Raw genomic sequence first — 24,160 nt, forward strand, 5'->3', positions numbered from 1 at the left:
ATAAATACAAATTTTTTAAAATCACAAATAAAATACAATAGTGTAACAATTACTTGCATAGCATTTATATTATACTAGGTATTATGAGTAATTTAGAGATTTTTTTTTAAAGTATAACCAGGAGGACGTGTGTAGGCAACCTGCATATACTATACCATTTTATATCAGGGACTTGAGTATTCATGGATTTTGGTGTCTGAGAGGGGTCCTGGAACCGATTCCCTGCAGATATAGAGGGATGACTGTAACTTCTCAACAGAACATTGGAAGCTTCCTGAGCATAAAGACTATGTGTCTCTTCTCACTGAAATGCTCAATAGATGACAAAATGAGATCAAGAATTTCTTTGATCCTGTTCGAATCTGATTTTAGAATGGCTCTGGGCAACTTCCAAAAGCTGTATTCTTGATCTGCGAGAAAATTAAAACACCAGCTTCTGAACACCTTCTCTCTGGTATACTGGGAAGTATAAACAGTTTTCCCTATAAACTGAACTCAAACTGCTTTCTGGGCCACATTATTGCTTAAGGCTGACTAACCTTAAACAACATAGAACATCCCTGGAACCTCCAAAATTCAGCAAATCCAGTGCTATAAGCCTGGTCATAAGGCAGCCACTGAAGGATGAGGTGTCAGGATTAACACATCCATCATCAGGAACAGGGAGAAAGAATGTCAACAAAAAATATTTAATAATGAAATTTCTATTTTTCTCAGAAAAGCCTGAGCTGGACTGATTAAATTCCTGGCCAGGCATGGTGGCTCACGCCTGTAATCCCAGCACTTTGGGAGGCCGAGGCGGGTGGATCACCTCACCTGACTCAGGCTGGTCAGGAGTTTGAGACCACCCTGGCCAACATGGTGAAACCCCGTCTCTACTAAAAAAAAAAAAAAAATAGCTGGGCGTAATGGCTCACGCCTGTAATCCTGGCAACTCGGGAGGCTGAGGCAAGAGGATTGCTTGAACCCGGGAGGCAGAGGTTTCAGTAAGCCAAGATCGCACCACTGTACTCCAGCCTGGGCGACAGATCGAGACTCCATCCTAAAAAAAAAAAAAAAAAAAAAAAAAAATCTAAATTCCTGGGGTATGAACCAAGCAGCCATGTCTCCATGCCCCTGCAAGCCTGAGTGGCAGTAGCTAAAGAAAGGCTCTACAAGTTGCTGGTAACTGGAGGTGGGTGGGGAAGACCCCCCAAGGGATTATGGGCTCTGGGGCAGCCACAGAGGGTGATGCTGGTGAGTGTCCTGAGTGGGCTGCTTTGGGGGCTGCCAGGGTCTGAAGGGCTGGGAGCTGTGCCTGTTTCTCATCCTGGTCACCCGGGCAGTACTGGCCTGGCGGTGCCTTCTGGGCACCCTGGCCAGTACACAGGGCTTGGGGGCAGGGAGGACCCTAATTTCATGTCTATCCTCTGGTTGCTGGTGGTGAGGCTATGAATTCCATTACATTTTGGAGTGGGAAGTGTTCTTATTGCTAAAGAACTGAATGACAAACTTCTTTTCTGGGGTCTTGCCTTCACAACCTCAGGCAAAAGGGCAGAAAATCTGAAGGTTCTTAAGTCACATACAGTTGACCCTTGAACAACACAAGTTTAAACTTCTTGGGTCCACTTATAATTAATTATTTTTTAGATGGAGTCTCACTCTGTTGCCCGGGCTAGAGTGCAGTGGCACGATCTCGACTCACTGCAAACTCTGCCTCCCGGGTTCAAACGATTCTCCTGCCTCAGCCTCCTGAGTAGCTGGGATTACAGGCACCTGCCACCACACCCGGCTAATTTTTCTATTTTTAGTAGAGACGGGGTTTCACCATGTTGGCCAGGCCGGTCTCGAACTCCTGACCTCAGGTGATCAGCCTCTTGGCCTCCCAAAGTGCTGGGATTTGCTTGGGTCCACTTATATGTGAATTTTCTTCCACCTCTGCCACACTGAAGCAGTGAACCAACCCCTCCTCTTCTTCCTCCTCCTCAGCCTACTCAATTTGAAGAGATGGAGACCTTTCTGATGACTCACTTCTGCTTAATGAATAGAAATATATTTTCTCAGCCAGGCCCGGTGGCTCATGCCTGTAATCCCAGCTACTTGGGAAGCTGAGGCAGGAGAATCGCTTGAACTTAGGAGGCGGAGGTTGTAGTGAGCTGACATCGTCCCACTGCACTCCAGCCCAGGCGACAGAGCAAGACTCCGTCTCAAAAAAAAAAAGTGATATTTTCTTTTTATGATTTTCTTCATAACATTTTTATTTTCTCTTGCTTGCTTTATTGTAAGAACTTTACCTATATAAAAAGCAAAATATGTGTTAGTCAACTGTTTAGATTATCAGTAAGGCTTCTGGTCAACACTGGATTATTAGTAGTTAAATATTGGGGGAGTCAAAAGTTATATGCAGATTTCTGACTATGTGGAGAGCAGGGGTGTGTAAGTTCCCCTAATCCCCAAGTTGTTCAAGGGTCAACTGTACTTGTTTTGGTGACAGTTTTTTATTGTTGTTTTTTTAAGAAACAGGATTTTGGGCCGGGCGCAGTGGCTCACGTCTATAATCCCAGCACTTTGGGAGGCCGAGGCGGGTGGATCACTTGAGGTCAGGAGTTTGAGACCAGCCTGGCCAACGTGGTGAAACCCCGTCTTTACTAAAAGTACAAAAAAAAAAAAAAAAATAGCTGGGTGTGGTGACACATGCCTGTTAGTCCCAGCTACTTGAGAGGCTGAGGCAGGAGAATGGCTTGAACCCGGGAGGTGGAGGTTGCCGTGAGCTGAGATCACCCCACTGCACTCCAGCCTGGACAACAGAGCAAGACTCCATCTCAAAAAAGAAAGAAAGAAAGAAAGAAAGAAAGAAAGAAAGAAATAGGGTTTTGCTCTGTTGCCCAGGCTGGAGTGCAGTGGCACAATCATAACTCACTGTAACCTCAAGCTCCTGTGCTCAAGCAATCCTCTCGCCTCAGCCTCCCAAGTAGCTAGGACTACAGGCCCACATCACCATACCCAGCTAATTATTAAAATTTTTTGTAGACTGGGTGCAGTGGCTCATGCCTGTAATCCCAGCACTTTGGGAGGCCGAGGTAGGTGGATCACCTGAGGTCAGGAGTTCGAAACTAGCCTGGCCAACATGGTAAAACCCTTTCTGTACTAAAAATACAAAAAATTATTTGGGCGTGATGGGCCTGTGATCCCAGCTACTCAGGAGGCTGAGGCAGGAGAATTGCTTGAACCTGGGAGGCGGAGGTTGCAGTGGGCTGAGATTGCACCATTGCACTCCAGCCTGGGCAACAAGAGTGAAACTCTGTCTCAAAAAAAAAATAAAATTTGTAGAGTCTGGCTATGTTATCTAGGCTGGTCTCAAATTCCTGGCCTTGAGTGATCCTCCCACCTCTGCCTCCGAAAGTGCTGGAATTGCAGGCCTGAGCCACGGCACCTGGCCAACAGAATTTATTGAGTAAATAATTCAAAATTGCTGCATTTGCCTTAATATTATTAATTGTAAAATATAAATGAGTCACCCAAAGCACAGTGTTATAATTCTTGAATCAGGGAAAGACCAAACTACATATTGACTTTGATATCTCAAAAGCTTGATATACCCAGGCATTATGAAAAGGAAGAAAAGTGTGGCTTTCTGGGTTTAATTTTTATTGCTGCAAATAGGAATAAGATCTTAAAGGTTATATGGGCAAATTATATCTGTAACTAACTACCTATAATTTGTGAATTTTAAAAATGTTTTATTTTAAACATTTCCAAACATACATAAAAAGAAGAGTACAACAAACCCACACATACCTATCACCTACGTTAAATAATTATTATTTTGTAAAATATTCCTAATTTGTTTTTTAGTTGAAGTGTTTTTGTTTCTGTTTTTTTTTTGAGATGGAGTTTTGCTCTTGTTGCCCACGCTGGAGTGCGATGGTGCTATCTCGGCTCACTGCAACCTCCACCTCCCAGGTTTAAGTGGTTCTCCTTCCTCAGCCTCCGGAGTAGCTGGGATTACGCAATTACAGGCGCCCACCACCACACCCGGCTAATTTTCTGTATCTTTAGTAGAGATGTTGGCCAGGCTGGTCTCGAACTCCTGACCTTACGTGATCCACCCACCTCGGCCTCCCAAAGTTCTGGGATTACAGGCGTGAGCCACCGCACCTGGCCTAGTTGAAATATTTTAAAGTAAATCCCAGACATCATAATATTTCTCCCTTAAATATTTCCACATACAAGCTCTGAAAAAGGGAGAGGCCATTTAAAAAATATAATCGCCGACCAGGCGCGGTGGCTGACACCTGTAATCCCAGCACTTTGGGAGGCCAAGGCGGGCTGATCACGAGGTCAAGAGATCGAGACCATCCTGGCCAACACGGTGAAACCCCCTCTCTACTAAAAATACAAAAATTAGCTGGGTGTGGTGGCGGGCGCCCATGGTCTCAGCTACTCGGGAAGCTGAGGCAGGAGAATCGTTTGAACCTGGGAGGCAGAGGTTGCAGTGAGCCGAGATATATATATATTGCAGTTATTGCCGTTATATATATATTGCAGTTATATATATATATAAACTGCAATACTATTATCACACCTAAGAAACTTAACAATATCCCTTTAATATCATCTAATGTCTGGATCCTATTTAAGTTTCCCACTTGCCCCCAAAATGTCTTTTTACAGTTGATTTGTCTTTTTGTATATTCAAATAAATACCCCACCTTTGGTAAGTTTTCTCAGACCCCCTTAGTTAGAATTAATCACCTGTCTTGGCAACAGATCATGCCTTGCATTAGAGTTATTTAGAGTTACTAAATTGCAAGCACCTTGAAGTAAGTGATTTGTGTCTTATTACTCTTTTTAATTCTGCTATGCCCCCATCCTCAGAATAATGCCTAGACTACCAAAAAACTGCATTACATTTTGAAAAGAAATGATACTGGCAAAGCACGGCTCTGTGTTTAAGGTCATTAATAGGCAATGGCTACACATTTTAATTTCAATTTTGGGCTCATGAAATACTAATGTAAAATTTCTTTCTTCTTCTTCTCTCTCTCTTCGTCCTGTTTCTCTTTCTCTCTCCCTCCCTTCCTTCCATCCTAGAAAAACGTCTGTTTCTTAATAACATGAGGTTTTTTTGTAGAATATTCTGACAGAAGTAGCCTTAGAAGTCTTTCATTAAAAGGCTTCTCTGATTCTAGGTAATACAAACCAAGGAGAATTAATGTTGAATTTTCTTTGAAGTATATAACGTAGATCCATCCAATTAGCAAATGTCTCTAGTTACAGTTCTGGGGTTAAAACAGTAAGAACGCTTGCCAGAGTAAGGGAGTGGGAAACTACATTTATGATCAGCCTTACATAAAACAAATCTTTGAGGCTGGGCGTGGTGGTTCACACCCATAATCCCAGCACTTTAGGAGGCTGAGGGGGGCGGATCACCTGAGGTCAGGAGTTCAAAACTAGCCTGGCCAACGTTGCAAAACCTGTCTCTACTAAAAATACAAAAATTAGCGGGGCGTGGTGGCACATGCCTGTATTCCCAGATGCCCAGGAGACTAAGGCATGAGAGTCGCTTTAGCCCATGAAGCAGAGGTTGCAGTGAGCCGAGATCACACCACTGCACCGAGATCACACCACTGCACTCCAGCCAGGGTGACAGAGCGAGACTCTGGCTCAAAAAACAAAACAAACAAAAAACCAAATCTTTGCATATAGTAACTATTTGTTGAGTGCCTACTACAAGCAGGACAGAATGCTTTACATATATTCTAACATTTTTTCCAACTCTCTCCCCTGCCAGGTTTGCCCCCATTTTGCAGATATATAAACTGAAACTCATGAAGGTTAAGTAGTTTACTTAAAGTCAGCTATTAATAATAAGTATAGCAGGGGCAGGCTCTGAACTCAGGTCCATTTGACTGCAAAACCCAGGTTTAGAACGAAAATGGGGTTGAAACAGAGCAGGGTCTAGCCAATTTCAGGGAACGTTAAAATGTTGCCTTTTAACTTTAACTTACAGCTTGAACTTCAAACTGTTTGTTTTAAAATAACTGGTCCTTTACTTATTGCAGTATTTAACAGAGGGGTGCAGACAGAACCATGGTGTTGGGCACCAGACAGACCTGCGTTCTGATGGCATCGCCGCCACTTACCAGTGACGTGACCAGAGCCTCTCTGAGTCTTAATAAGACTTTGCACCCACCTTGCCGAGGGGAATCTGGCTCAGTGTCTGGCACACACACAGCCCCTGGCTCTGTGAAATTGTTACCATTGCAGCCGCCTGCAAACTGCAAAGTGAGGTTGCTGGCTTAGAGGAGAGTTAGGAGGGAACCCAAAGACTAAACCAGCCGGCAGGGTCGTTTGCAGAAAGACCTTCTCCTGACAGCCTCCCCAGCTGATTCTTTTGTTTGTTCTCCCTCGACCTCGGGTTTTTGTTTTATTGTGTTTATTTGTTTGGTTTTTTTTTTGTTTTGTTTTTTTGGTTTTTTTTTTTTTAGCAGAAAAAGTCAGGACGCCCTGGGAGTTATTCTGAAATAAACTTTACAATTTAATTTTAATGATCTCCATAGGTGCACAGACCACATTTTGGAGCTTTTAATGTGATTGGATTAATTCTAATTTACCCGCCTGCACCTGGAAGCCTCTCCTGGGACCCTCCGGTCTGCAGCTCATTTTTCCGGACCCCCTTTTATTGTTTGCTTACTTGCTTATTTAAACATTTTGTTTTATTCTATTTTATTTAATACAGGGTCTCGCTCTGTTGCCCAGGCTGGAATACAGTGGTGTAATCTTGGCTCACTGCGACCTCAAAGGCCTGGACTCAAGCGATTCTCCTGCCTCGCCCTCCTCAGTAGCTGGGACTGCAGGCATGCAGCACCACGCCCGCTAATTTTTTTTAGTAGAGACGTGGTTTCGTCACGTTGGCCAGGCTGGACTCGAGTGATCCTCCTGCCTCAGCCTCCCAAAGTGTTGGGATTACAGTCCTGAGCCACCGCGCCAGGCCCGGATACCCTTTTAGAAGGGTTGGTTTTCCCTCAGGCCTCGGCTATCAGCGCTCCCCTCTTAGGGGGTTCCACCTCCTACTCCCCAAACCTCCAAACTCCTCACAAGCACCTAGGAGGGCCAAGAGCGACCGGGGTCGGCAGGTAAGGAAGACCGCGGCGAGCGGCAGGGGGCGCCAGCGCCCGCGTTCGGGCGCTTCACGTCAGCCGCACAATGTCCTGCAGGGGGCGCCCGGGAGCTGCGTGCCCAACGGGGAAAGCGAGTCAGGTCCCTCGCGCTCCCCGCCCCACGCGCGTGACCAGAGCGCGCTGGCCCGGCCCACCCGGGGCGGTTGTGGTCGCTATATATAAGGTGGGGAGGCCGCCGGCCCGTTCGGTTCTGGGCGTTACCATCGTCCGTGCGCACCGCCCCGCGTCCAGGTGAGTCTCCCATCTGCAGAGACGCGGACGCGCCGGCCCGCAGTTGGCCTGCGGAGCGCGGTGGACGGGTTGGCGCCCACCAGGCGATCAATACTTTGGATTTTTAATTTCTAGATTTGGCAATTCTTCGCTGAAGTCATCATGAGCTTTTTCCAACTCCTGATGAAAAGGAAGGAAGTAAGTTTTAAAAACAATTGAAAATCCTGACTAAAGTTTTCATTTTTAAAGATGAAAAGATGGCACAGATTTTGAAAAAAGTATAAAATAAATATAGCTGTTTTGCTGTGTTTCAAATGTTTCATATTGAAGTGTCCGAATGTGTCCCCTCCACCTGTTATTTGTTAGCTCATTCCCTTGGTGGTGTTCATGACTGTGGCGGCGGGTGGAGCCTCATCTTTCGCTGTGTATTCTCTTTGGAAAACCGATGTGATGTAAGTAGGTCTCAATTTATAAAAACGTTTTTGGCAGTGTTTGGATGACTTTTAGTTTATGAAATGTATAAGTTTCCTATTTTTTTCCCATGGATAAGAATGCCAAATTGTGAACTGGGAGTCAGGGTTAAAAAGCATCTTTTATCAGAAAACTCTTATGATATTGTCTACCAATGGGTCAGAAAATGAAAATTAGAAAAAAAAAGACAAAAAATTTAAAAAACCCATGATATTAATCAAATTAGTTTATTTCTTGTGTTTATTCTTTTACCCATTGGCCCTTCTCCACTCTCTGGCAGTGAAGTAAAGCTTGTTTTTTTTTTTTTTTTTTTTTTTTAAGTTTTGAAATTTAAAGTTCTTCAGTGGTTTTGGGAGATATATCTCATGAAACAATCATTTTAATTAAAATTTTAAATTTTAGCTTATTAGATTTTTACTAATGTGGTAGAATTGATAGATTCAGTTGTCTACGATGAACCTAATCTTAACTTTGGGTAGAAGAAAGTAAAAAACAAAAACATGTATCCTGGAATATGAGGAAAAGATAAACTTGAAACTGTTGGAGGCTGGTGCAGGGCTGGAGAGGGCAGTCCTCTAACCGCTGGCAGAGGGGCCTAGAGCCCTGGAGTTCACCACCTGCAGAGTTCAACCTGCCCCTCCCACAGACTGAGATAAGAACATTATTGCATGTCCTTGGCTTGGCAGTTTCGCTCCCATGGTTATTTGGTTTGTGGGATCCTTCCCCAATGCAGCCCAATCAAGAGAATACAGACCTCCTACCCTTTAGAGGAACTGATGTTTAATGTTTGAGCCACACCATGAAACTCCCTTAGAGAATTTTCAATCAATTTTAGTTACTACTGATGGTTCCTGATCATTAGCAGACAAATGCCTTAGTATGAGACTGGTTTTGTCCCTAACATGCTTATAAACCCAGTATCAGTGTTGGTTTAAATTCACATCTTTTAATGTTTAATTGGCTTTCTTTAATTTTAGCCTTGATCGAAAAAAAAATCCAGAACCTTGGGAAACTGTGGACCCTACTGTACCTCAAAAGGTATTGTTAAATTAAAAACAAATGATTTATATTTTGCCCAAACCTTAGCACCTTTGTGAGCAAAATAGATTTAGTACCTTACCCTTTTTGTGTAACTTAGATCAATTGTGCCTTCATCGAGTAATTAAAATGAGGAAATTTTAAGAGCCTACTCTATGCCAGGAGTGTTGTCCATCCACTCATGAGAAGCATATTCACTTTTGGAACTTATGGCTCACATAATACCTGGCAAACTTAAAAATCTGGATACCGGCCAGGCACGGTGTCTCACACCTGTAATGCCAACACTTTGGGAGGCCGAGGCGGGTGGATCACTTGAAGTCAGGGGTTCGAGACCAGCTTGGCCAACATGGTGAAATTCCATCTTTACTAAAAATACAAAAATTAGCTGGGTGTAGTGGAACACACCTGTAAACCCAGCTACTGGAGAGGCTGAGGCACGAAAATTGCTTGAACGTGGGAGGCGGAGGCTGCAGTGAGTTGCAATTGTGCCACTGCACTCCAGCCTGGGCAACACAGCAAGACTGTCTTAAAAAAAAATCTGGTACTGCTAAGTGAAAGTAGGGCACATGTGTTTGATCTTTCCCTCTGATCTCATAACACTTAGGAGCCCAAGGGCTTTGTAAAAAGATGGACTGATAGAAACCAGCTCACATTACTATTTTGTGCATGTTTTAGATATGGAAAGAGGTAGGTACAAACACAATGGTGATGCTTTTTCTAAAGGGGAGTGTGGACAAATCCGAAAGAGGGACATGCAAATGAAAGTCAAATTTTTAACAAAAGGTTTTTTTTTTTTTCCTTTTTTCCCTTTAGCTTATAACAATCAACCAACAATGGAAACCCATTGAAGAGTTGCAAAATGTCCAAAGGGTGACCAAATGACAAGCCCTCGCCTCTTTCTTCTGAAGAGTACTCTATAAATCTAGTGGAAACATTTCTGCACAAACTAGATTCTGGACACCAGTGTGCGGAAATGCTTCTGCTACATTTTTAGGGTTTGTCTACATTTTTTGGGCTCTGGATAAGGAATTAAAGGAGTGCAGCAATAACTGCACTGTCTAAAAGTTTGTGCTTATTTTCTTTTAAATTTGAATATTGCATATTGAAATTTTTGTTTATGATCTATGAATGTTTTTCTTAAAATTTACAAAGCTTTGTAAATTAGATTTTCTTTAATAAAATGCCATTTGTGCAAGATTTCTCAAAGATTAGGTATATATTTAAATGGAAGAGAAAATATTTTTATGGGAGAAAAATACATTTGAACCATGAAATTTCATCTTTTAAATAACATCCAGTACAGATTTCTGTGTAAGCTTTTTTTTTCCAAGTTCATTCATTCGCTAGTAGTTTATTGAGCATCTACTATTTGCAGTATAGCTAACAAAGCCAAAATTTGGTGGGATATGAATAAAAGATGGTAAGTACAATGAGGAAAATGAAGTGGGGATGAGGTTGGAGACTCGCATGAGGACTGACCTTGGAGGAAGTGTGGGATTCTGGAGGTGAATTGGAATGCAAGGCATACTGAGATCTGCCCTAAAGATGCCAAGCCAGGCTGGGCGCGTGGCTCACGCCTGTCATCCCAGCACTTTGGGAGGCTGAGGCGGGCGGATCACAAGGTCAGGAGATCGAGACCATCCTGGCTAACACAGTGAAACCCCGTCTCTACTAAAAATACAAAAAGTTAGCTGGGCGTGGTGGCGGGCGCCTGTAGTCCCAGTTACTCGGGAGGCTGAGGCAGGAGAATGGCATGAACCCGGGAGGCAGAGCTTGCAGTGAGCTGAGATCACACCACTGCACTCCAGCCTGGGTGACAGAGTGAGACTCTGTCTCAAAAAAAAAAAAAAAAAAAATGCCGAGCCATACTGTGATGTTCCTGTGGAGGCTAGGGAGGGGAAGATGGGGAGCCTTGCCAGCACTCTTCAGAGTTTGGGGCCACTCTTCCCTCTGGCCAATGGTAACTTGAAGGCTGAAGATACATTCATATCCAGCATGCCGCTGGGCTCCCCTGCCTGTCCCTAAAAATGAAATAAGAAGAAAGTTGCTTTTCATTAACTTTTTTTTAAAAAATGGAGATATAATTCACATGTCATAGTATTCACCCATTTAAATTGCACAATTCAGTGGTTTTTAGCATATTCACAAAGTTGTGCAACCATCTCCATCTACTTTCAGAACATTTTCCTCACCCCAGAAAGAACTCTGTACCATTAGCAGTCATTTCCCTAGTCCCAACCCCTCTGCTCCCAGCCCCAGGGAAATACTAATAAACTGTCTCTATGGATTTGCCCATTCTGGACATCTCATGTAAATGGAATCAGGCAATATGTGACCTTTGGGTTTGGCTCCTTTAACTTGGTATAGTGTTTTTAAGAGTCATCTATGTTGTACCATGTTTATATTATCAGTATTTCATTACTTTTTCTGACAGTACTCTTCCAGTGTAAGGATATGCCATTTTTGTTCATTGGTAAGTTGATGAACATTTGGGTTGTTTCTACTTTTTGGCTATTATGAATAATGCTGCTATGAACAGCCATGTACAAATTTTTGTGTGGCCATATATTTTCGGTTCTCCTAAGTAGGTACCTAAGTTCGTTAACTTTTTTTTTTTTTTTTTTGAGACAGGGTCTTGCTGTGTCACCCAGACTAGACAGGCTGGAGTGCAGTGGCACCATCTCATAACCTTTGCCTCCTGGGCTCAAGCAATTATCGTGCCTCAGCCTCCTGAGTAGCTGGGATTACAGGCATGCACCACCACCACACCTGGATAATTTTTGTATTTTTAGTAGAGGCAAGGTTTTTGCCATGTTGGCCAGGCTGGTCTTGAACTCCTGACCTCAAGTGATCCAACTGCCTGATCACTTGAGGAAAGGAGTGATCCCTTCCCTCCCCATTGGATCATGGCTAACACCCCTATAACAAAAGACAGGTTAACTAGAAAAAGCATAACACACAGTTTACTTGACATGGTAGCCTTCAGAATGAAGACCCAAAGATATAGGGAAAACTGTTCATTTTTATGCTTATGTTCAATGAAAAGTCGATGTAGAAATATGATTGGACATGTAGAAATATGGACAAAAAGGATATGGTCCTAATGCTATCAGAATAGACTGCATGGGGAAGCTCACCAAGGCCTGTCTGCAGCATTTCCTTCTGCTCGGTGTGGGGGTGGGATCCCTCTGGAATGAGTGTCTTAATTTCTTTATGGCCAGCTGTTACATAGAAAGGTGGGGGAAATTTAAGAGCAATATATTTAGGTTTTATGGCTGGCTTTCAGGAAACGGGATTCTGGCTTCTATGGCCGGTCTTGGAGAAGAGGAATTCTAGTTTCTATGGCTCACCTGGGGAAGAATCAGGGTCAACAGACAGGAGGGCAGAGAAACTTTGCTTCTGCGGCCTTCATTTGGGGTATCATTTTTTGGGCTCCAGCGTTACCTTCACAGCAATAACAAATAACTAGGTTTTGCCAGGAACTTGGCAACTCTGAGAGGATTAAAGCAAGACTGCTGCCAACTTCTGTTGCTTCCTTATCACCTCAAGTCGTCTCAGATGAAAGTCTCTGATAGTTGATCTCAAGGAATTACACGTAGCAATTGGGAAGCACATTTTTATTTGCTTAAGCTTCTAAAGTCTAATGTAATGTCATTTGCACAAATAAAAATTAACAGTTGGTCAACTAAGAGAGCAAAGTATAGAGTGTTTTTCAAGGGATTACTGTGGCTTTCAACTTTAAAACACAAACCTGATTGAAATGTGGTGGTGTGAACATGGCAATGGGAGGTACTTTTCTGCAGGTTTAGGAGGGAGAGAGGCCAAAAGCAATGTTGATGCTTAAATTTCAAAAGATTTGGGTTTTGTTGTTGTGTTCTTAGCATTTCCTTCAAACATTTTATTTTGAAATTTTTCAAATATGCAGAGAAGTTGAAAGATACTCACACTTCTTATCAATTAACATTGTGCCACATTTGCTGTATCTCCCTGTGTATGTATGCTTTTCAAAAATTAACTCGTTGAGGCCAGGCGCAGTGGCTCATGCCTGTAATCCCAACACTTTGGGAGGCTGAGGCGGGCAGATGGCTTGAGCCCAGGAGTTTGAGACCAGTGTGGACAACATGGCGAAACATCTCCACTAAAAATGCAAAAATTAGCCAGGTGTGGTGGCACACACCTGTGGTCCCAGCTACTTGGGAGGCTGATGTGGGAGGATCACCTGACCCTGGGAGGTCAAGGCTGCAGAGAGCCTTGATCTCACGCCACTCCACTCCAGCCTGGGCAACCCAAGTGAGACCCTGTCTCAAAAAAAAAAAAAAAAACTGTTGAGAACAAGTTACAGACATGAGGCTTTTTTCCCTAAAAATTTAAGCATGTACTCACTGCCTAAGATAAAGGACATTGTAGCTGACTAGAATACCATTATCATCCCTAAGAAAGTTAACATTCATTCAATAATATCACCTATCATAAATATGATAGTGATATCATAAATATCATCTTTTTTTCCTCTAATTGTCTCAAAAATATCCTTTATATCTGTATTTTAAAATCCAGAATCATCTAATCCAAGGTTTACTTGTTGCATTTGTCTAAGTTGTACTGAGTACTTGACTGACTTGTGGTCATGAAAATGACTCCAAAGCAGCTTTTATAGAACGGCCATCTCTACAGATAACGAGAACATTACCCGGATAACATTCTCTTACATGCAGACTTTACAATTTTTTATTTACAATCTAATAATGATGTATTTTCATGTAGTTTATAAGAGGTTGTACAATTGATGAGCACTCACTATGTGCTAGACGCTGTGCTGGCCTTGAGGCTCTTACAGCTTAGGAAAGGGAGACACACATGTAAACAGCATGAGAGCAATGCCAGGACAATAAAGCAAGGACAGGAGTAGGCACATGGTATGAAGGAAAGCTTCCCAAAGAAGGTGGATCCCTGAAAGTCTACTTCGGCTGATTTCTTGAAAAAAAAAAAAATCATCATCATTACAAGTCAGCAAGGCAATTGAAGTAGAGGCACATTTTTACCAAGACAGAGCCACCTAAAGTAGCATGGTGTCTCTTGGAAACTTGGAGTAGATTAATACAGGGAATATTTTTTTTTTTTTTTTGAGACAGGGTCTCACTTTCATTGCCCAGGCTGGAGTGCAGTGGTGCAATTACAGCCCACTGCAGCCTCAACCTCCCCAGCTCAAGTGATCCTCCCACTCAGCCTCCTAAGTAGCTGGGACTATAGGCTAGAGACTGAGTTTCGGCATGTTGGCCAGGCTGGCCTCAAACTCCTCGCATCAAGCAATCCTCCTGCCTTCGCCTCTGAAATTGCTGGGATTACAGGCATAAGCCATCCTACCTGACCAATACAGAGTATTTTTAATATTAAGAGAGATAATTGGAGAAAAAGAAGTAGGTGGAATGTGTAGGACATTTGTGCTATTATCTTCCAGGCACAAAGGAACCAGAAAAGGATTTTAGGTTGAGGGAGGAGGTAATAGTCTACTGCCAGGGGTGTCCAATCTTTTGGCTTCTCTGGGCCACGTTGGAAGAAGAATTTTCTTGGGCCACACATAAAATACACTAACAAAATCACAAAAAAAAAAAACAAACTCAATGTTTTAAGAAAGTTTACAAATTTGTGCTGGGCCACACAAATACTACTAAAATAACAACTACAAAAAAAATTTAGCTGGGTGTGGTGGCGCACGCCTGTATTCCCAGCTACTCAGGAGGCTGAGGCAGGGGAATTGCTTGAAACGGGGAGGTGGAGGTTGTAGTTAGCCAAGATCATGCCACTGCACTCCAGCCTGCGACAGAGCGAGACTCCACCTCAAAAAAAAAAAAAAAAAAAAAAAAAAAAAATGGGCCAGTTCAGGCCAGGCGCGGTGGCTCACGCCTATAATCCCAGCACTTTGGAAGGCTGAGGCTGGGTCACTTGAGATCAGGAGTTTAAGACCAGCCCGATCAACTTGGTGAAACCTCATCTCTGCTAAAAATACAAAAATTAGCCCTGTGTGGTGGTGCGCGCCTGTGATCCCAGCTACTCAGGAGGCTGAGGCAGGAAAATTGCTTGAACCTGGGAGGCAGAGGTTGCAGTGAGCTGAGATCGCGCCACTGCACTCTAGGCTGGGCAACAAAGTAAGACTCTGTCTCAAAAAAAGAAAAAAGAAAAAAAAACTGGGCCAGTTCATACCTGTTTAGGTTAGTAGTAATGATTACTTACAGGAGATAATAGCTATAAAATACCTAAAATGGTGCTTAACATGGACTAGCTGTTCAGAAAGTATTCCCTTCTTCCTAAAGAAAAAAGATTATCCCTGTAATAACAGCACCTTGGGAGGCTGAGACAGGCAGATTGCTTGAGCTTAGGAGTTCGAGACCAGCCCTGGGCAACATGTGAAACCCTGTCTCTACAAAAAATAAAAAAATTAGCCGGGTGTGGTGACGCATGCCTGTGGTGCTATTCGGGATGCCAAAGTGGGAGGATTGCTTGAACCCAATAGGTGGAGGTTGCAGTGAGCCGAGATTGCACCACTGCACTCCAGCTTGGGTGACTAAGCAAGACCCTGTCTGAAAAAAAGGAGATTATCACTATTAAAACTGCCGTATGTGTTTAGGATTACATTCCATGAGTGGGAGCATTGCGTGTTTCAAATCCATGCATACCCAGCTCTGTTTGAAATCTATGCATACCCGAGGACTCCTGGCCCATCTTTGGTTCACAACACCCCAGTTACAAACCTTTTAGAGAGAGTGCACACACAGCTGTAGATAAATGCATCCCATATTCACTCTCACCTACGTAGATACCTAGCTTAAAATAAGAACCCCTGCACACATAACACATATACATGATCTCACAACCAGAAAAGACATAACAAAAACATACATATCTCCTTAGAAATAAGGCCCGGCATGGTGGCTCACAATCAGTAATCCCAGCACTGTGGGAGGCCGAAGCGGGCAGATCACTGCAGCCCAGGAGTTTGAGACCAGCCTGGCCAACATAGGGAAACCCCATCTCTACTAAAAATACAAAAAACTAGCTAGGCGTGTTGGCGCATACCTGTAATCCCAGCTACTTGGGAGGCTGAGAATTGCTTGAACCCAGGAGGTGGAGGTTGCAGTGAGCCAAGATTGCACCGCTGCACTCCAGCCTGGGTGAGAAAGCGTGACTATTGTCTCAAAAAATAAATAAATAAATGTGCATATTTTAGTAATTACATATATTCTCACATTCAAAAGTAACAATCTGTGGTTTGAATAAGGAAATGAAGTTGAGTGCATGTACCTAAGATAGCGGTAGGAATTTTCGACCTAAAGGACACTGAGGCAAAATTAACAGAGAGAATTTATTGGGGCCAAGGTTGAGAACTGCAGCCCGGGACACACTTCCCAGTTGCCTTGCAGAGTGCTCCCGCCAGGGTTTGCTGCAAGCAGGTTTTTAAGGGCAAAGGGAACAAAAGGTGGTCTGACAAAGTTGTTTGACAGGAGTGCTCCTTGGTTTATAGAAACAACACTGATTAATGATTAACTGTACATTGTTGAACTATAGGGTATGCACGATGGTGTCCAGCGTATGGCATTTTATGGCTGCTTGGCATTAGTCTAGAGCCCACATAGCAAATGGCTTCAAGAGGTAGTCACTTAGCTCAAGGACATGACTGCTGTCACACTCTGTCACATTTCAGTGCCTCTCTGGGCCTGATAACTAAAGCATTCCTCAGATAAAAGTTTATTTTCTTTCTCGGAATGGAATTAGTTTTTCTAGTATGATTGTCCCTTAAAATGTCTTTTTACCATGCTTAGAAAATTGCCTCAGATAATTACATCATTTCTCTGTAGAAACTAAGGCTGTTTTTTGTTTTTGTCTTAGTCATGTTTGACTATATCAGTTGCCTGTTTGTACACTACTTAGCTTTAAGATGAAAATTAGAATAAAATTAAGGAAAATCCCAAATGTTATAATTCTTGCAGACATGTTAAAACCAACTTGCTCATTCACTTGGTGAATATATAATAAGACATTATATTACATATATTACATGTATAATAGCCTATTGCTTATTTGGAGAGTGGGCATACTATTTTAAAAAATAAGGCCAGTGGCTGGGCATGGTGGCTCATGCCTGTAATCCCAGCACTTTGGGAGGGTGAGGCTGGCAGATCACCTGAGGTCAGGAGGGGGTTCGAGACCAGCCTGGCCAACATGGTGAAATCCCGTCTCTACTAAAAATACAAAAATTAGCTGAGTGCAGTGGCATGCACCTGTAATCCCAGCTACTCGGATGGCTGAGGCAGGAGAATTGCTGGAACCTGGGAGGCAGAGGTTACAGTGAGCCGAGATCATGCCATTGCACTCCAGCCCAGGCCAACAACAGCGAGACTCTGTCTCAAAAAAATAAAAAAATAAGGCCAGTCTTGGTGGCTCACATCTGTGATCCCAGCACTTTGGGAGACCGAGGTGGGTGGATCACCTGAGGTCAGGAGTTTGAGACCAGCCTGGCCAACATGGTGAATCCCTGTCCCTACTGAAAATACAAAAATTAGCCGGGCGTGATGGTGCATGCCTGTAATCCCAGCTACTCAGGAGGCTGAGGCAGGAGAATTGCTTAAGCCCAGAAGGTGGAGGTTGCAGTGAGCCAAGATTGCACCACTGCACTCCAGGCTGGGCAACAGAGCGAGACTTGGTCTCAAAAACAAAAACAAAAAAACTCAACTTTTTTGTATTTACATCAAGTAATATATATGATGTTTTCTAAAGTGTGTGATCACAAAGTTGATACTATTCCTTGGTGTATACTAAGACTTTATTGCTGCAGGCAAGTTAACCTGACTTATAATGTCTTTGGTTATCCCAATTCTCCTTAACAAAAATGAGAAATGGATTTGAGAAATGAACTAATACCACAAAGCAAATGTGACCTATTGTTTGCATATTAATTTGGAGACTATTTCATTGAGTCAATCACTGTATGTTTCCCACATTTTAATCATGCCAGATTTTTAAAAAAGTAGTGCCATTTGCTTTTTAAATTATTATTTAAAAATTATTTAATTAAAAAATAATAATCTTTAATTACATTAAATTAAATTTAATTGAGTTAAAATAGCATTTTAATTTGATAATTAAAAATTACTATTTTAAATTGAGATTTAGTTTAGATACAATAAAATGAACAGGCCTCAGTTGTTCAGTTTAAGGAAGAATTTTGATGGAATAGTCATGCAAAACTAGCTGTGGAATGTTTCTATCACTCCAGAAAGTTCTCTTGTGGTGCCATTTAAAAGGATGAATTTTATGTGAATTATGTCTCCTCCCCTCACCCCACACACACAAATTTGACCCACATTTACCTGCTGTGTCACTTCCAGAAATAACAGAGGTTAGCATAATTTTTTAATACCATATAAAGTACCTGACTGTTCTGTGTGAGAAACGCATGAAGGGAGAAGAAAAGACACACACACAATACCTTTAAGGGTAAACAACCTTTATCCCATGTAAATGGCAATGCAGATATAATAAGCAAATGATATAATAATAAACAGTTAATAAGCAGATTGATATAATAAGCAAATTGCAATGGGAAGGGAAGAAGGGAAAAGATATTTACACTTACCAGACTATGGAGGATTCACCACCAGACTGGGAAGCAATAGCCTGGGCTCCAGAGTTGGCCACTCATCTGTGCAGACAAGGAGAGGTCTCATGAAGCTTAGGCGCAGTCTGGAACTCTAGCTTCTTTGTAACTAGTTTTTTGGCATGAGGCCCAGTCATGAGGGCCCTTCCTGACTGAGCTCAAGGAACACAAAAAGGTGAACTTGTTTTGTGATTGTCTATTGTTTTTCAATAACTAACGTATAGGAATAGATTGAAATAGAGATTTCTCCAAAACAGTGCTGGATGAACTTCTCAAGGGGCTCATACAACCTGTTCTGGGAATTGGTGATCATTGTTTTTGTCCATGTTTAATTGAATTCAAATTTAATATTTAACTTTTCCTCCACACCGACCCCACATACAACATTCAATTTACTTTTTTCCTAAAACAGAAAATTGGGAGTTCCTGAACATTGTAAGAAATACACCAGCCGGGCACAGTGGCTCACACCTGTAATCCCAGCATTTTGGGAGGCTGAGGCAGGTGGATCACCTGAGGTCAGGAGTTCGAGATCAGCCTGGCCAACATGATGAAACCCCATCTCTATTAAAAATACAAAAAATTAGCCAGGCGTGGTGGCATGCACCTGTAATCCCAGCTACTCAGAGGCTGAGGCAGGAGAATCGTTTGAACCCAGGAGGCAGAAGTTGCAGCGAGCTGAGATCATGCCACTGCACCCCAGCTTGGGCAACAAGAGCGAAACTCAAAAAAAAAAAAAAAAAAAGAAAGAAAGAAAGAAATACACCAAGGCCAGTTGGGCCAGGGCAGTGATTCGGTCTACCACTGCAGTGACAATAAATAGGCTTCCCTGGGCTCTGGGGAACAGAGAAGGGCATTGAGTTTACCTAGTGTCTAAGTGATGTAAATTTATCCCCCACAGAGGAAGGGCCTGGCCTGAATGCAAGAGTTACCACAGCAGCAAGACTATCCTGGCAATAAATCCCCTCCAGGGCAAGGCTGCAACCGGTTGAGGCAGCAGTGTGCAGTTGACCCCACAGCTAGATTATCACCATATGCTTCACAAACTCCTCCTCCACTGGTGAATGTCAGAGCTAACCCAGAGAGCAGGGAACCCTCCATGGCACCAAATCAAAGCCTCCCAAGCCATACTAGGAATCTGGCTAATTCTCTCCTGAGAACGGTAGTTCTCAAACCTTAGCTGTGAGTCAGAATCCTGGAAGGCATGTTAAGATGTGGGCTACTGGGCCCTAACTCCAAAGTTGTTGCTTCAGTAGTCAGGGCTGGGATCCAAGTGTTTGGGTTTCGAACAAGTTCCCCGGTGAAGCTGATGCTCCTGGTCTGGGGACCACAATTTTTTTTATTTATTTTTAAAAATTCTTTAATTTTTTTTTTTTTTTTTTTTTTTTTTGAGACAGGGTCTTACTCTGTCAGCCAGGCTGGAGTGCAGTGGCCTGATCATAGCTCACTGTAGCCTCGAACTCCTAGGCTCAAGTGATCCTCCCACCTCAGCCTCCTGAGTAGCTGGGACTACAGGCGTGCACCACCATACCCAGCTAATTGTTTTAAAATATTTTTTAGAGACAGGGGTCTCACTGTGTTGCCCAGGCTGGTCTTGAACTCTGGGTCTCAATCTATCCTCCAGCCTCAGCCTCCCAAAGTGCTGGGATTACAGGCATGAGCCACTGCAACTGCCTGGGACCACACTTTGAGAAAGTGCTAAACCCTTGGTGCTAAAGCTTTCTACTCCTTATAACATTTGGTGCTTGAGAATTCTCACACAGTCAGTAATATTCTAGGACAGTCCTGACCTATCAGTCATAGTCATGCTATATGGAGGGCAGGATCAAGCCAGACATGGAAGACCCAAGCGTGGGAATGCCTCTCTCAGCTAGGCTGCTCCGGCCACTGTTCATACACACTAACCCCAGCACCCTAACCTGAGAAGCAGTGGGATTTATCAGGTGTATAGATAGCTGCATGTGCATTTGTGAACACGGTGTGGGTAGCAGAGATGACAGTTCTCACCAGCCATGTCACCATGTCTGGTGATGGTTCTACCAGTGACAATCAATCTCACATGAATTCAGTGACTCAGTGGGCCAGGACCAAGCAGACAGGTTAGCACTTGGATCCAGGCTGTGCCAATCAAAAGCTGTGTGACATGGGCAAATTTCCTTACTTCTCAGAACCTTGCTTTGCAAAGAACTCTTTACTTTGCAAGGGTAAACCTGTGGAGTAGGTCAGTATTTGGGAATGTGTTAAGTGAGATATTTCTTGCCTGCATCTTTTCCTTCATTCCTCTTCTCCCCTTTGACTTTAAGCTGGGAGCATTCCTTACTTTGGGGTGAGGGCTGAGGTTTCGAGGACAGTCCTGCCCCAGGTGGAGTTGGTGGACTGGCAGCATCAGCATTACCTGAGAGGGAAGCAAATTCTGGGACCACAGCCCACATCTACTGAATCTCAATCTCAGTCTCTGGGGATGAGGCCAAGAAATCTGTTTTTTTTTTTTTTTTTTTTTTTTTTGAGATGGAGTCTCACTCTGTCACCCAGGCTGGAGTGCAGTGGTACAATCTTGGCTCACTGCAACCTCCGCCTCCCAGGTTCACGCTATTCTCCTGCCTCAGCCTCCCAAGTAGCTGGGACTATGGGCACCCACCACCACGCCCAGCTAATTTTTTGTATTTTTAGTAGAGACAGGGTTTCACCATGTTAGCCAGGATGGTCTTGATCTCCTGACCTCGTGATCCGCCCGCCTTGGCCTCCCAAAGTATTGGGATTACAGGCATGAGCCACAGAGCCTGGCCAGAAATCTGTGTTTTGACACATAAACTCCTCAGGTTATTATACACAGGTAAAGACTGAGCAGCTCTGGCCTAGAACAAAAAAAGTTTCAATGTAGAGGCTTCAAAAGCCATAGCTGACAGCATGGTCTGAAAACCAGCATGCATATGTTGTATGCAGTATGTTGAGAAAGGGTTTTTCTCTGGAGGCCAAAGCTTAGGAAACCAAGCACAGAGTTTATGTTATAAGCCATGGTGTCAGGAAGCATTTGTGTTGAAGCCCTCTCTATCCCTAAAGGAAGAACAGTTGGATCAGCGGGAAGCAGAGCAGGACCAGATGGGGTGAGATTAGATCTTGGAGGACTTGCAGGGTACAGCACCCTTCTCAGCCCACCAGACCCTGGCTTGAAAAGGTTTACTGGGTGGGTCAGACTGTCCCCCAAGAGGTGAAGTAAGAGACAGAGTTCCAGCCAGAGGCACACAACTGAAGGAAAGAAAGGGCTGAGAGACCATCACAGGGGCACCTGGCGCCCCAATTTATGGAGGGAGTAGAGACGGAAAGGGAGCCAGTCTGGAGAAAGAACTGCGCAGAAAACCAGAAGGAAGCCGAGGCGGGACAGCACGTGTCCAGGGCTGGCGGGATTATTATTATGAGCCAGGAGCCCTGAAAAGCAGTGAGGGCAGCTTCAGAGGCAACGCGTGAGTGAGTGGGAACAGTCATCGCCCTATCCTGAGTGGTGAGAGACATGTGGTCTATGTGACTCTTCTTGCTGGTCTGAGGGTCATTCCAGGCCTGCCTGTGATAACCTCACCCTGTGCTGATCCTGGGGAAGGTTCTATCTGGGTTTGTCACCTGCAGACCCGTGGCTGTGGAGGAGCTGGCACTGAGGAGGGCAACCCCACAGGGCCCTGCGGCCCAGAAAGGGGCATGGGAGGCACTTGGCTCCACTGCCCTGAGGGATTGGGCAACCTGGGTGTGTCCCCGCAGTTCCTGGAGAGTTGGCTCATTCCCTCCCTCCTCTCCAAAAACAAACTCAGATGCCCATGGTGAGGTCAGTTTCAGTTGAAGCTGCTTTGCATAAAAAAAAACAAAAAACATCTCCTTCCTCTTGATGGGAATACTTACACCAAAAAGCTTTACGAGCATATGGTTTTGACGGCTGCGAGGTCAGGAGATGGGGGTTTTCCTCTTGCTCTGCAGGACCTTTGGGAAATCACTCACCAGCTAACGTGTGTCAGTGCTCACCGTGCGCCAGGCACCTTTGAATCCTCCACAGCCCTTGAGGCTTTTTCAGTGAATGCCGAGAGGCGGGTGCTTTGCCTGGCTGCCATGGCCCTGTAATCAGCAGAGCTGGGATTTGCGCCTGGGGGTTCAGGATGAAGCCAAGTGTTAGAGCATTTCCGAGATCCTTCCCAGTGCCCAAACTTCCCGCTTCTCTAGTTCTAAGTCACTGGCCATCTGACCGTGGCAGACTATGGCTTAGGCTGGCCACACTTGTTCTAATCTTGGGGGCTAGGATGTCCCAGAGGGCTGCATCCTGCCATGACCATGGGTAAACAGCTTCACTTGTCCCTGAAGCTTCCTTTACAGGGAGAACAGGGCACAACCCCACAGCAGACACAGCAGATGCGTGGGTCTCACCACCAGCCTGTGTTTTTAAGGGCAGAGACCCTGTGTTCTCACTTTTGTATAACTGACCCCCTACCCCATGCTACAGAGTACATGGCATGTGGTAGGTCCTCCTTAAACGTTTCTGATTAAGCCCAGTGACAAATTCTTTTGCAAAGATACATACCACAGTTGAGCTCTGGATACTTACTCATGAGATTTTCAAGTATTCATTTATTCAACGAATATTTATGTATGTATGTATGTATGTCATTTTTTAAATTACTTTTCTTGGCGGGGGGGGGGGCTTTCCAGCAAAAACCAGAAAGCCTGCTAGACAAATTCTAAAAGAGCTGTAACACTTCAGCAAATATTTCAATGAATGCCTACTGTCTGCCAGGCACACAACAGGTGATAAGTGATCCAATGGTGAGCAAAACAGTAGGTCCTCATGGGGTTACAGTCTTGTGGGGGAAGAAATAAACTAATCAGTTTCCCAAATGCACATAAAATGACAGCTATGAGAAGGTGACTGAAGGAAAGGGTCACAGGACTGTGGAAGCATAGGCAAGAGGCCTGCCTGGGCTTCAGGGAGGCATCCCTGAGGTGAAGGCTTGCACATTGATCCACCCACCTACCATCCAGTAGGGACCACATTCCAGAGAGACCGACCTTCCTTCCTTCCCCTCCTTCCCGTCCTTCCCATCCTTCTTGTCCTTCCCATACTTCCTGTCCTTCCCTTCCTTCCCATCCTTCCCTTCTTTCCCTTCCTTCCATTTTTTTTGAGACAGGATCTCACTCTGTCTCCTAGGCTCAAGTGCAGCAGTGAGATCCTAGTTCACTGCAGTTTCGAACTCCTGGGCTCAGGCAATGCTCCTGCCTCAGCCTCCTGGGTAGCTGGGACTACAGGTGCGTGCCACCACGCCCAGATAATTTTTAAAAATTTATAGTAGAGATGAGGTCTCACTATGTTACCCAAGCTGGTCTCGAACTCCTGGCCTCAAGCAGTCTCTGCCCGTCTCTGCCTCCCAAAGTGCTGGGATTACAGATGTGATGCACTGTGCCTGGCCCCCAGGAGCTCCTTTTCTAGTAGGCAGGTGGATCCTCTATGCAATGATAGAAATTAAATAAATGTCCGTTCAAACTATTTGGAGGCCACACTGCACACCCATTCGTTATCAAAAATAAATAAAAATATGAAACCTACCATTGGCAAAGCTATAAGGAAATAGGTACAAATCATATACTGCTA

The 24,160-nt window shown here is 44.0% G+C and overlaps 1 protein-coding gene and 2 non-coding genes across 3 annotated transcripts; 2 read left to right on the forward strand and 1 right to left on the reverse strand.

Moving 5' to 3' along the window:
- The first annotated feature begins 7,508 nt into the window (after positions 1-7,508).
- On the forward strand, positions 7,509-10,200 carry C15H15orf48 (chromosome 15 C15orf48 homolog). Its single transcript, NM_001244677.1, has 4 exons — positions 7,509-7,571; positions 7,740-7,825; positions 8,822-8,882; positions 9,699-10,200. Exons 1-4 carry the CDS (start codon positions 7,536-7,538, stop codon positions 9,765-9,767), a joined length of 252 nt encoding a protein of 83 aa, NP_001231606.1. The 5' UTR covers positions 7,509-7,535; the 3' UTR covers positions 9,768-10,200.
- MIR147B (microRNA mir-147b) lies at positions 9,802-9,880 on the forward strand. The gene has a single exon (NR_035679.1). It is a non-coding gene; the product is annotated as a microRNA mir-147b (primary transcript).
- A 13,010-nt stretch (positions 10,201-23,210) lies between the features above and the next one.
- Positions 23,211-23,272, reverse strand: LOC112205650 (U7 small nuclear RNA). Its single transcript, XR_002939750.1, has one exon. It is a non-coding gene; the product is annotated as a U7 small nuclear RNA (small nuclear RNA).
- Positions 23,273-24,160: the final 888 nt, after the last annotated feature.

Source organism: Pan troglodytes, chromosome 16 (assembly GCF_028858775.2).
Source record: "Pan troglodytes isolate AG18354 chromosome 16, NHGRI_mPanTro3-v2.0_pri, whole genome shotgun sequence".
In the NCBI taxonomy this organism is placed as follows: domain Eukaryota; kingdom Metazoa; phylum Chordata; class Mammalia; order Primates; family Hominidae; genus Pan; species Pan troglodytes.

Bases quoted from the DNA above. Each gene is read 5' to 3' on its own strand.
- C15H15orf48 (NM_001244677.1), top strand. From the start codon at position 7,536: ATGAGCTTTTTCCAACTCCTGATGAAAAGGAAGGAA. The intron at 7,572-7,739 runs GTAAGTTTTAAA...GTTATTTGTTAG, and splicing joins TCCTGATGAAAAGGAAGGAA to CTCATTCCCTTGGTGGTGTT. The intron at 7,826-8,821 runs GTAAGTAGGTCT...CTTTAATTTTAG, and splicing joins CTTTGGAAAACCGATGTGAT to CCTTGATCGAAAAAAAAATC.